This window comes from Protopterus annectens, chromosome 7.part0 (assembly GCF_019279795.1).
Source record: "Protopterus annectens isolate FY-2018-M chromosome 7.part0, PAN1.0, whole genome shotgun sequence".
Classification (NCBI taxonomy): Eukaryota; Metazoa; Chordata; order Ceratodontiformes; family Protopteridae; genus Protopterus; species Protopterus annectens.
The window spans coordinates 690832759-690847026 of record NC_056739.1 but is presented as its reverse complement, the minus strand read 5'-3'; the positions used below and the strand labels follow the sequence as shown (position 1 = coordinate 690847026).

The 14268-nt window shown below is 35.9% G+C and overlaps 1 protein-coding gene across 1 annotated transcript in view; it reads right to left on the bottom strand.

The window, feature by feature from the left end:
* UNC13D (unc-13 homolog D) overlaps positions 1 to 14268 on the bottom strand; it is a 1205501-nt gene that overhangs the window by 565226 nt on the left and 626007 nt on the right. Inside the window, exons 12-13 of the mRNA XM_044077226.1 lie at positions 8305 to 8408; positions 5188 to 5305 (exon numbers count right to left, since the gene is read on the bottom strand). Coding sequence (XP_043933161.1) covers positions 5188 to 5305; positions 8305 to 8408 — 222 coding nt within the window. The remainder of the gene's footprint in view (positions 1 to 5187; positions 5306 to 8304; positions 8409 to 14268) is intronic.

Genomic DNA, 14268 nt, shown 5'->3' with positions numbered 1-14268 from the left:
TCTTGAGTTTGACCCAACACATACTTTCACTTTCAGGATTATAGAACAATTGAATGTGAATATGAGAGGAGGAGACATCAAGACACACACAGAAAGTAGAGAAAACATGTGGATAATGAAATTGAGGTCAGATGTACCACCAGGACTCAATGCAAAATTATCTGTCAAACCATTTTTAAGGATGAGAAGGTTAAAAGCTCATTAATAGGTATTTTTCTTTACCTTATTCATTTGCTCATTCATCTACTTTTTGTCTAAGTTCAGGGACATTGGGTACCATTTTGACAGCTATTATTGTATTTTATATGTGATTATTTACTCTATTTTGTTTTATATTTTGTGTCAGTTATTCTTGAAGTATATATTTGTTTATGAATTGCATTTTTGTTCTATATTATCATTTCTAAGTGTGCATTACTGCAATGTCTTGTTCTTGGTTTTAAATGTTTTTCAATTGTGCACATATACTGCAGATACCTTAGTAACAGCTTTTAGGTTTTGTATTTATTTTTCACATACTACTTTGTATGTGACCATTAATTCCAATGTTGTCTTCCATTTTGTGTCAGTATTCTCTGTTATATGTGTATGTATTACAATCTTTCCACTTCCATTTTTAATGTGCTTCTCTTGCTCTTGTTTCTGCATAGTTTTTATATAGTTTTTAAATAGTGATATATATTGCACACGTTCTAGGAATATTTATTATTCCATGATGTTATATGCTTTTATTAATTGTATTGGATGTTAGCAGCAATTGATCTTGATTTAGATGGAATCATTAGATTTCCCGCCTAAGAAGTTATTTAAATCAGAAGGAAGTGATGTACTGTGTGAGTCTGAAGAAGCCTAGTAGGTGAAAGCGCTTACTCTGATCAATAAAAACTTTGTATTTTTACTTTGAAGTTCGTTGGATTCCATATGTGCCTTTGAAATATTTCTATACAGTTCCTAGCTGTGTTCTCTCCTCCGTGCTTGGTTATCTCATTATTATATATATATATTATTTATTTATTTATTTGCATTTGTTTACCGGGAAATTCCGACTGGACGCAGGTCCTTTTTCAGCAGATGCCCGGGGAGAAAAGCATTCTAAAGAAAAAAAAAACATATATGTAGTGCACAGAGACACACACAAACACTGACAGACAGCATACAGTGACAAATACTGGCTGTGCAACAGACACACACTGACACAGATGCACAGCATACACTGACACACCACTGGTTCTTTTTCTTTCTTCTTTTGCCCCTTCTACTCTGTTGCCCTCCCTGTAGATGGTGCAACCACTTGCCCTCTAAATGTGACATTTACAGTTGTGCAGTTCTGACAAATTCTGGCATGGGGTAAATTCAGAAATATGATGACAGCTGCTGATATCAGGTATCATTAAAGAAGCATGTTACAAGCAAAAGAAAAAAAGTAGATATGATATAAATATGGTCACACATTCTTTTAAGATTGTAACTGTCTGAGCATTCTTCTAATATTTAAACTTTGGGGTGGTATTTTTCTAATGAACACCTGGTATTTTAAAGGACAGCTGACAAACAACATTGATAAAAGGAAGTGTGTGTGTGTGTGTGTGTGTGTGTGTGTGTGTGTGTGTGTGTGTGTGTGTGTGTGTGTGTGTGTGTGTGTGTGTGTGTGTGTGTGTGTGCGTCCATTTTACAAGTAATATTTCTTGATACTAATTCTATATAACCCTGCCATTTCCACTCTTTTTTAACTGACTACTTTATATAATTCCACAAGACTTTTCTGTATTTTCTTTTATCACCTAACTGTTCTGACTTCCACCTTTCCCATCCATCACCCACCATGCCAACTTTAACTTGTTACTTTCTCCTTTCTTGAATATTTGCCCCTTCTTTCTTTTTTATTAGCATTTTCAACATTAAATTCTTGTCTTCTCACATCATCATCCTTTCATTAAATGTTCTCCTACCATAGTGAAGTGTTTCATCCAAACTTCTGTCCCCACTCTATGTACCTTCTCATCTTTTCTTCATATTACTTTTTTATTAAATGTTGCTTTAGACTCTCTTTCTCCTTCTTTTTCCAATCACCAGTTTCATTGTTATCTTGCTCTCCCTCCCTTGTTTACCATATTCATTCTTAATCTATTCTTTGCATTATCCTAATTTTATTAAAATTTACTGCTAACTTTATATGATGTTAAACACCCATTGCCTTGTTAACTTTTTCTTTTTAAATGTTATCTTGCTGCCTAGCTATTTTTATGTGTAGAGTTGAGATGCCTATTTAGATCAAAAAATACTTGCAAATTCCATATGTCAGTTTTGGCTAAATTAACAGGAAAATATTTATATCCTCTCTATTTTGCTATTCATTGATATGATTGTTGCACCCTTTCTCCTTTGGCTTAAAATGAAAGTGCAGTACATCTACAGTAGGAGTAAAGGGAGGGACACTGAGTACTTGGAAAAATTCGACAATAGTGTTGAAGGAAGTAGTTGAAAAAAAGGTGATTCCCTCATGCTTTGTAGAATGTCATCAAACTGGAAGTGTCAGCAAATATGCACTCATAGCTATGGGGATGTATATATTTGGTTATGATATTATGCAGTTCAATCTTAACTTCATATCTAAGTAATGTTTGTGTGTTGACTGCAATGTGTTTTTTTAAAACACTTTTATTAGATTATCACTTAAGACATAGGCACGCATGCATTAATAAAAAGAAAACAAGCCATATTAACATTTTAATGGATTATACATTGCATATGTTTTCCTGCCTTATAACAACTGTCAGTCACTCCAACATTACATAAACTGATCACCTCACTCCTCCTCCTCCTAGACATTATTCTGCATGTATTTTGCCCAGAAATTTGTTCCTTTCCTTTTTAAAAAACTCATTGCCAGTTCTTTTATCTCTTTAACAATATTCAATAATTTGGTTACAGATAGTTTAGATTATGATTTCCATTTTCTAGTAATTGCTTTTTTGGGGGGGGCAGCCAATAGCAGATTTTATAACCTTCCTACAGAATACTCTGTAGGAAGGTTATAAAATCTGTCTACTCATTATACTCCCAAAAACATGTTACCCCACTCCTTCCCATCACTCCCCTAATATTTCTTATCTACCAGAGGAAAAATTCTTTGACATTTGCTTGGGGGGGGGGGGTATAAGAATACCTGTGCATAAACTTCCAAGCAAAAATCGTAAACCTTCTGGATTTTGTTGCATACCTAGGAGGCACACATATTTCCTTTCATTCTTCCTTTGCAAGTTGCATTTCCAGTCTGTTTTCCTAATCTTTTCAACCCTCTCTGAGTGATTCTTATAGTTTTCATGCAGTATTTTATATATCATACTAATTATTCCTTTTTTCAGCAGCTTCTGTTCTAGACTCAAGTAAGGACTTTACTAGAGCTGCTCTTTCACTTAGGACTCCCATATCCCTTTCTCTTTGCCTGTACTCTGACATCAGTCCCTGCTAGGGAAGGCAATTACTAACATGCAGTCCAAACTTCTGCTTGGCATCATCCCATTCTATAACCATTCTATCCCCAGTTGTTACCTTGGTTCCTTTGTCAGTTTTCTCCAGTAAATTCCAGGCACCACTTGACTATTTTCTGTATTCCTACTTGCAGTCATCCCTATTAACATAATCTCCTTTCTCCATTCTCATGTTGACTTAATTCTTAAAATACGTTCTGCAACATTATGAATATAATATACAGCTGTTTATATTCTGTTTAAGGGTCTGCATCCAAAATCCTACTCTTTTCTCATTTCTTGAACCCCTTACTTCATTGTCATACCGTTTTACTTTGATTTATAACCATCTGTTGGTGTTATGTATATTAGCCTTAACTGCATAGCGCAAATGCCATACAATTCAGATAATCCTAAACTATCTTGTTCTTTGAGAAGAATCAACTTTTCCCACTTAACTCTCTCCTTCTTCCCCTCAAAAATAAATTCTATCAACTCTTAATTAATTATTGTAAACAACTTCACCATTATTTGATAAAAAATAAGCCTGACCTATATATATATATATATATATATATATATATATATATATATATATATATATATATATATTTACATATAAAACTAAAGATATTAAAAACATTTTCACTGCTTGTATGTTACTATCCATATCTGTAAAAAGAGCTTCCATTTCTTTTCACTTTCTTCCCACCTAACTTCCAAGTCTCCATAGGAATGCCATCAGCTCCTGGAGACATCTTTGTAGATTGATTTTTATCTCATTTTCCTCCTGTCTTAACTATTAGTTATTGAGCCTTGTCTTCCTTCTTGGCGTAATTAAGTCTTCCATAAATGTTCTAGGTGTACTTTTTCTTGGTTTCTATATTTCTCTGTTTTACACAAATTTTCATAACATTTCAGAAATATCTCTAATACCTCGATAGGATCTCTGGTTATTTTTCTTGCCATAGGTTCCCTAAGTTTGGCAACAGCCCTTTCTGTTTTCCGTTGCCTGAGTCATTGTGCTAAAATATTTTGTGCCCTGCAGTTATCACGACAAAACAGTTGCTTAACAGCAATCTTTATAAGCTCACACATATCATCCAGATATTTCCTTTACTTTCTCTGTGGCACTATGCTGTTGCTCTTCTTGTTCTCTGAGATTTTTCTTATTCTGAAAAACTTTAAATTTTGTCATTCCTTCTGAATGATTCCTATCACTTCTTAACCATATTTCTTTCTCTTTATTTTTATTTTATTTTAAACTACATTTTCATTTTATCCCATTCACCAGCTATCCCCTCTTAAAAAAATCCATTTTCCTTAATAACTTGAATCATTTCAATTACCCATTCCTTAAATTCCTCTCTTTTTAATAGGTAAGTAGGAAAGTGCCATTGTCTCATGTTTACTTTATTACCCTGTACTTTTATTTGATTTTTTTATCAGTACATTATCTGGAATAGATATTGGATGTGTTAAAGCTTTCAATAAATGCAAATGCTGCTGTGAAATATAATTTCTATGCAGTCTAGCTAAGTTGACCATAATATTTGTAGAAAAAGAACTGGAGAGAGCATATCAACAAATTGGGTTCAACAGAATACATATTTATCTACATTTTGAGTCACGTAAAACTTTGATTTCAGAAAGTCCTGCACTAAATAGATTACTGAAAATAGTGATAATTTAATACATCTGTGGCCCAGTGACTTACATGCTGTAGCTCCAGGTCATTGCTGAACCACTGGTACTCAATGCTGGTGAGCTGCTGAAGAAGGAAACTGGAGCTGAATTCCAAACTTTGGTAAAGCTTACTGTATGCAAGCCACTTCCTGCAATAAAACAAGGGCACTTCATTAAAGTTAAAGTAAGCTTTAAATACTGATTATCAAAGTTCCGCACAATTTAAAAAGAAATTTGGCCTTCCTCCACTTTTCCACCTCCCTAACTTGAGCTACTCTTTACTCATTATATAGATTGCACTTATCATTTCTTGTAGAATCCTCAACCTGTATTTCATCTCAGGCAAATAGCAGTGACTTTCAGTTAAACCATTTTTTTTTTAATTCCATACTCCCACTTCAAAAGTTTTCAAGTGATTATGTCCATGTCGCTACTCATTTATTGAAACTGTTAGTGAAAGAATATGTCTGATGGTAGTTTTGTCTATATTTACACGTGGAATTGCAGTGCTGTTGATATGCCTATCTGCTTTCAGATGTTGAGGAATGTTGTCTGTCATGGAATCTATATGAGCATGCTCAGTATGTGCACCAATATTCTGCGAGACTGTAAATATCAATCTCTATATTCCAAAACAATAGAAGTAATTAAAATTTGTTTGAAATACTAAGCAAACCCAATTATGCCTTCTTGTTTTTGCTTACACATGGCATATCTAATGGGATTGTTATTATGCTAGCATGGTCAAACTTTGGATACTGTACCCTATACTAACATAGCTGGAGTGTTACATAAGCGTGATATTAATCATTGCAGTAGATTAAATGGTAGCATGGCACAATAAAGTGAAGGTCCTTGTTAAAGGCACAGACACACTCTGTAAGTATATTTGCATGGATAGCTAAGTGCACTTGGCATTAGTTCTGGGCACTCTGATATTTAAACTAATTATGTACAGTCTCCCTACATATTCTACAGCATGTTACAAAATCATTTTCAGGTTCATAGAACGAGCATTCATAGAAATAAAAGCTAGAATGAAATGAGACTGGCAATGTAATACTTGGAAAGAAGAGAATTGGAACAACTAGGAGGTGGCTATCCTTTGCCTATATGTCTAGAAGAAACAGTGCCTTGATTCTATACACAGCATCCAAATTGTAGCCTACATTTTAGTAGATTAGTGCTATCATGTTTGGAGAACAGAAGACATCCATTATTCACGAGTGAAAGAATCACTAAAATACTTGGTCTGCAGGAGTCAGGACATGTCAATTCCCTGTGTAGGTAAACTGAAGACGTTGCCTTTGGATCTTGAAAGACTGAGACAGAGGTTCTTAGGATATAGCCATGTTTTCATGAAATTGATTCCAGCTTGTAGAATGGCCTGAACATCAGAAGAATCAGTGCCAGAGTAATGAAGCAGAGTGCATCAGCATATTCAGTCACATCTAATTTGTCACAATGGTTCCACAATTCATGTACATGAATAGTAAATAATAGCGGCCCAAAAACTAACTCCTGAGTGACACCTCTTGGGACAGAAATGAGTGCTGACACTGTAGCATCCCATCTCACCAGCTAGTGTGTCACTAAAGTAGTTCTGCATCAGAGAACATATGGTCATCTTCAGGCTGTGTTTTTCAACAAAAATGACAAGGCTGTAGGTGATTGTCACAGTCAACTGCCTGTTAGTTGCTTAGGAACAGGGCTTTAATAATGTAACCCTAGCCCCCACCTTTTGCAGCATTGATAGAAATTTGTATTACTGCATTGCTGTCTCCATGGTTAGCTGCTAGTCAGAGATCAAGCAATTGCTGCAGAGGAAAGTGCCATTTTGCTATGTACTGCATTTGTAAGTGCCTTGGTCAGATTTATAGATTACTGGAAACAATAGGCCTGTACTTATTTACTGCAGTCTTAGGGTCATACTTGCAGACTGTTAGAATAACTGATTCTCTCCAACAGCAAGGGACTATTTTTTTCTTTGTGTGACCAGTTTTTCATCCAGTTGACTACAGAACAATATGTCTGGCTGAACAAAGCCTATCAAATGGGTGGAAGCTATTGTTGCTGATGATGATGGTTCTAAGAAGAAGCCTGACTTCCTTCTGAGTGAGAGGTCATCAGATGCAGAGTATTAATGTTAAAATCTAATACAGGATTTCCTCCTTTGCAGCTTTCCAAAGTGGGACACAAAAGATATGACCAAAATTATGACATCAAGAAGGTATGAGACTAAGTGTATCACAAAATCCCACAGTATTGTATTGCATTATTACATTCCTATCTGCATCATACCCCACAAGTCAATGAATGCATGGAGTGCCAAGATTATGTTCCAATATTGAGAAAAAGATAAATGTGTTACTAGCTTCCTTAAAGTGAGACTCAATTGGCACAATGCTGAATGTGGATCTTAGCAATTACTGAGCAATCTACTATGTGCTGTAACGATCAGAAATTGTACTAGTGACTAATGGCAGAAAGTGCTGTACTCAAAGAAAAGTCTCAAACGGTTAAAACAGCTTTGTTTTTTGCTGCCGTCCATCCCTAATTGGCCCTGAGTTTTTCTCATATTTATGTTCTGTTACTCATAACTTTTGTTTTTTATTTTCTAGTAAATCACTAAGAATTACAGTCAGTCAACTGTTTCACAATTTTTATTCAGGAAATACATAATGATGTAAACGCTGTTGTTCTATTAACTTTGTAAATGAGTAAGAGTGTTATTCAGTAAAATGTACATGATTGTTGCCCTCCCATTCATTTTATATTTGTCCAGACTTCTTAATCAAACAAATCTGAGAGGTGTGCTGCTATCTGTTTCACTGCATGAAGTACTTTTAAAGCTTTAAGTTCATTATGAATTAAATAAGTCAGAGAACAGTTTCAAAATGATGATCCAAGTCTGTGTTATGCAGACTAATTGTGACAGTGCCAAATTCTAGCAACACAATGGTGTACATAAAATTAAGATTGTTTACTGCTGGCATTTTAAAATGCATCTCTTGCTCGCCAGAGGTCTTGTAAAAAGGGAAATCAAGAAAACTAAAAGAAAAGTGCTAATGCCACTGCAAGTAATGAGGGAGTAACCCGACTTTCTAGTGACTGTCAGCCCAAGTACACAATTCCATAATTTACTTACGCCAAGTCCTGATGGAAGGGGGGAAGGTCATGCTGTGTGGCATGTAACAGCAGAATGGTACTTGTGTGCTTACTGAGTTCTCCATTCCAGGATGTGCTTCCAGCCTAGAAACAAAGTCAGAGAAAAGAGCGAGTTAAAATGCAAATAAATCAAAGCAAGAATGGATGAGTTAGTGGACTTGTACCTTCTCGCTATAGGGTCATGGGGTTTTAGTAACCTTACTGCCAAAGAGACTATGAGACAGCTCAGTCATATTATCAAATACTGGTGAGAGGTTATGAAGAAAATCTGCAGCAGACCTGGTATTGCTTAGAAGAACATTTGGATAATCTTCATACAAGATGTAGCCACAGAAATGCGTACTTATATGGGAAAGGAGAAGAAATTACTTTAGATAATCAGTAAGTTAGTCCTTCTAAATGTTATTCTGATTGCGTACTGAAGCCTTTCCCATGGATTAGCAGTGACCAGCTCAGATAAATGTTACATATCTATTATAAACTGTCAAACCACAAAGGGCTTATTATTAGATGGAGCATGTGAATATGTCATACATTTAAAAACGAAATTAGCATCACAGTACAGTGCAACAATAAATGAAAATTAAATAACAGGACTAACAACACCAAAAATTATTAGTAATAATGAAACATTTGAATACAATGATAAAACAATACATGCATTTATAGTTTCATAGGTTCATAGGTGATTACTAGGCTAATGGCACAAGATCCTTTACAAGCCTAGTCAGTAATACCCAGGATATGACAATATTATATCTTAACTCCCCAGATATGGGATGGAGTAGTATCAGGATAGTGGGACTTTGGGTTTTGGAGCCCTGACTTATTTTACTGGCTGCCTCTGTTCATATGAGACATGGGCAGTACCGTGGGACTGAATTTATGGTTGCCCATCCATTTATTCAAATTCTTTTTGAAGAGAGTGTGGGACGTGCTTTGTCTTACAAGGATGGAAAGTTTATTCCATAGATGAGGTAGCCTTTAGATTATGAATCTGTCTGTCCAGCAGGTTATGTTACGGTCACAAGTAAAGTTCAGGTCCATGGAATGCTAAACTCTTGTATAATTTTTCTTTTGAATATGTAACATTCTCATCAGGGCTGGATCCGAGAATGCCTTGTAGGTCAAGCATAAGTCACCTCCCAATAAACAATATGATATGGAGTAAAGGGATGGGGCCTGTAGTCATTCTGCATAAGACTTGTGCCTTATGCTTTTAATTTTTTAGTGAGAAACCTTTGGGGCACTCCAGTTGGTGTAAGTGCCTGGTATGGTATATACAAAAAGGAGCACTGCACTTGATTATGGGCCCTGAGAGCAGTGCACTTGATTATGGGCCCTGAGAGCACTGCACTTGATTATGGGCCCTAAGAGCACTGCACTTGATTATGGGCCCTGAGAGCACTGCACTTAATTATGGGCCTGAGGAGGGTTGAATACAATAGCACTGTGACTTCCTTTGATCTTGATGTTATGCCTTTACTTAAAATTTGAGTCTCATAGAAGGATTTCTGCACTACTATAGCTACCTGGTGGTCAAAATGTAGGTTATTATCTATGTGTGTTCGTACGCCCTTCACCATTGGGTCTATGTTTAAGGATGTGATATCAATATTATAATTTGCAGGGTGATTTACCGAAGGGTATGATTACACATTTTTTTTTAGTATTTAGTCTCAGACCATGGCTTTGGCACCAGTTGTTTGTCATTTTTAGGCCTGTTTGTAGGATGTCAACATCATTTTGGGATTCAATGGTTGCTCCCAGCTTACAGTCATCAGTGAACTTGGTGAGACAGATGGCCCCAACATTGGCCCTCACTTCAGAGAAGTATATACCAAACAGAAGGGGTGCCAACACTAAGCCCTATGGGACACTGCTAGTAACAGGTTTTTTTTATCAAAGATGGAGTCATCTATCTGGACAACATGTGCCCTGTCAGTGAGCCAGTTTACTATTCATCCAACAATGTAGGGGTTTATGCCTAATGCAGTAAGTTATTCTATGGTCCCCCAAGTGGGGGATTGTGGTGAAAGCTTTAGCCAGGTCTAGATATGTGGTGTGTACTGTTTTACTCTCATACATGGCCCTGATGACTTTCTTGAAGACGTCCACCAAACTGAGCAGGAAAGATCTCCCTTTGACAAAACCAAATTGGGTCCGGTCCAGTGTTTGGAGAATTCCTATAGCATTATTGATCAGGTCCATGATAATCCTATCCATGGCCTTGTAGATAGAACTGGTCAAGCTTATGGGTCTGTAGTTTCCTGGGTCAGTTGATGGGCCCCCTTGTGCAGAGGGATGACTGTTGCAGTACTCCATTCCTCTGGGACAAAGCCCATACAGAGGCTGTAGTTAAAGAGGGTTTCTAGTGACCCTGATAATATTATGTTTTAAGCTGTTTAAGAAGCATCTTAGAATGTTGTCAGGACCTATGGAGGCTGTGTTTTTGGTATTAGTGAGTACAGTAAGGACCTGTTTTCTCATAATGACCAATGAGGGGATGGTTGCGGGTGTTTCTTTGGGTGTGGTAGGAGGTGATGGGTTGGGAGAAGTTTGAACTGAAGTTCTCGGCCAGCAGGTTTGCTATAGTTTCAGGCTAGGTATAACTGCTGTCATTTATGATTACCTCGACACATTGCTGAGCATTTCTCTTGAGGTTATGAACATAATTAAAAAAGCCTTATCATTATCTTTCACCTGGAAGGCTATCTTTGCTTACTGCTGCTGAAATAACAAGTGTACATGAATGTATAGTTATCTAATTGTTTTTGTGAATGTATAGTGTTACCCTATTTGCTTACTGCTGCTGAAATAACAAGTGAACATGAATGTATAGTTATCTAATTGTTTTTGAATATATAGTTATCTATTTGCATTTTGTATAAACTGTTCTTTTCTTGGAGCTTTTCTCCTCAGGCCTCTACAGAAAATGGACATATATCCAGTTAGACTAGCCTGGTCAACAAATGTAAAATAAAATACATAAAAGAGTTTGCTTTGGCAGATTTGGCCAACTCTTTAATTTTTTTATTTAGACCGGTGAGTGTCTCATTGCACTGTTTTGTCCTTCTTGGCTTTGGGTAGGATGTTTTTTTTTCCTTTTGTTGAATAGCCTATTTAGGCTAGGGATCCACCAGCATGGTTTATTTGTGCCATTAATCATAGGTTTGACTCGGACATGTACTGCCTTCCATATGCAGATATAAAATGTGGTTGCACAGTGCTTTTGTGTACAGCTCAGAGTAGGCCTCTGGGTCATTGTTTCAGCATTTCAGCTTGAAAGTTTAATAAGCTGTCACTTAGTTTTAGGTAATTGGCCTTAGCAAAAAGGTTTGGAGTTTGATGGGGGTTCTAGGTTAATTTTAATATTAAAGGGATCATTTTGTGGTCAAATCTTACCAGTGAGGAGTTAATAAATCGGTGGAAGTAGCATCTCCTCAGGTTCGTGAGTACTAGGACTAGGATATTTGTACCTCTAGCTGGGGAGCTAACTAGTTGCTCCAGGGCGTTTGCGTTGACAAAGTCAAAAACCTCTGAGCAAGTAACCTATGGGCGGTATAATTCTCCTAGGTTATGGAGGGGTAGTTGAAGTCACCCATAAGTATGGTGTTAGGCTGACTGTTAAGAGATTCCTGTAGGTTTAGGTAGGAGGTGTGGTTTTCCACACTCATATTAGGGGATCTGTAGCTAGCAATGATATGATAGGGGTCGCACTATGGTTAGTTGGGCATGGAGCAGCTCAAGCCAGTCATTTTGTTGGACCAGTCTAGCAGTGCACTTGTCCATTATGAACACTGAGACACCTCCTCCCTTTGTTTTATCCTGAGCTGAGGGAGATCAAAATGTATGAAAGGTGTTTTCCATGGTTCTGAACCATTTCAGTCATGCAGCCTATATAATCTCACATACAGAAAGTTGACACAATCTTCTATGCATTTATTGCAGTGCAGCACAACACTTTATATGCTGTAAATAAAAAAAAAACAGCTAAAACTTGACTGCTGGGATTTAAATGACCCATCTTGTTATATATCACCTTTGATCATAGGTATGTTGTCATGAGCAGATTAATAGTTCTTGGAGAGAATGGTTGTGGTAATGGAATATTCTGTTCCTTATACTTACACTGTGAGTAACCTGGCAAAGTTAAAGACTTACAATCTGAACAGAATTTCAAGTTTAATATAATGAATAGATCAACAGTTACTTAAAAGTGCTGTAGAGACTGAATTATCCCCATTAGTTCGGATAATTGACTCTCTACTGTATTTGTCTTAAGAGGTAGTTTATAAGACCAAGGCAACGATTTGTGGATGTTTAACAGCTAAAAATGGATAGGGGTTATAATGCAGATAAAACTATATATATATATATATATATATATATATAGGTATCATGTCACCTTAACTCCTTCACATTCGACAGCTGTGGAATGTAGGTACTGCAAGCAACAAACTTACATAGTTACAGTCCTGAGCATTTTTTATCAAATTTAAAAACAAAAGCCAATGCGGTTCAGTAAAATCTGTCATTTACAATGATAAAACTCAAAACATCCAAAGTATTTACATCAATACAATAACACATTATTACACACACAAAAAAAGTCAAACTTATTTTTTGGCCAATTTAAGCTTTCATTTCTCAGTTTTTTTTTTGTTTTTTTTTGAGAAAAATAAACTATGATGCTTATATCTATAGTTAACTGTGGAAACAACAACTAGTAATTTTCAAGCTATACAACTTACAGTACAAGTGTCAATGTCAGTTTCACCTATGATTTTAGTTCATACCATGCAAAGTTTTTACGTCACACAGATATTGCAACACTAAAGAAAATACAGAAATACTACATATTTTCAGAATGCTAAACAGTTATCAATTTCTCTAGTATAATACATTATAAATGGACAGTATATGCTTCTGTCAGTCATCATGACATTTCACATCATGACCTTCACTCGCATACAGCTTATACAATTCTGAAAATATTAAAGTAAACATGACCATTTTAAATGAGACAAAAAATGGTTAACATCTCCACTGTAGTACATCATAGACAAATTATCTTTATTGTCATTTTATTTATCGCCACCTACCGTTTTACATGATACTATAAAGAGCTATTGGGTGTAGAATTGTACCAAAAGGTACAATAGTTGTCAATAGCAAATGGTCCAACATTAAAACACAGACGAGATCAGATAATCATAACTAAACTAACCTGACAAAATACATGAGCACTTTTTCCTAAGTTAAAAGATTACTAATGCTAGATATATTGATTTAAAACCACATGTACATAAAAAAATCAGGAAAGAATACACCACTGCCTGATCTTCTTCAGCTAGAACAGACATTTTGTTTTTAAAGCAAAAATACACAGAAGATAAGATAAATATAAAAACATTCTAGGACCTGTAAATTCATGGAGTTGGGATCAGAGGGATTGCACTGTTTTGATCAACATTCAAAAAACGGTATATCCCCAGGATATACGGTAGTGCAGCTTTGGTTATTGTTCAGAAACAGCTGTATATTATCTTCACCAATAATATGCACTCTAATAATTTCTGTATTTCTGACCAATTCATATGACAAGTGATATGTAGCATAAGATTTAACAGACCAATGCTGAATAGTAAAGTTGCACACATTTCTGTTTTGAATTAAATGGAAAAAAATCTTTCAGTTATGCATTATCTCCAACAGGAAAAGCCTTCCTACCTCTCATCTTTCCAGTCTCAGCTCTTACACTTGCCATATAGATTCCAGATTATGAATTTGTAAATACTCATGAAAATGTCTTCTGGATTGCCCTACAGTGTACTTGTGAAGACTCTTATTTTCCAATGTGTATTAGTGAAAATTCTATCTGGCTAACTCATAAATTATGTTTGAAAATTGTTCCTGCATATCTCATAACGTATGGTTAAAA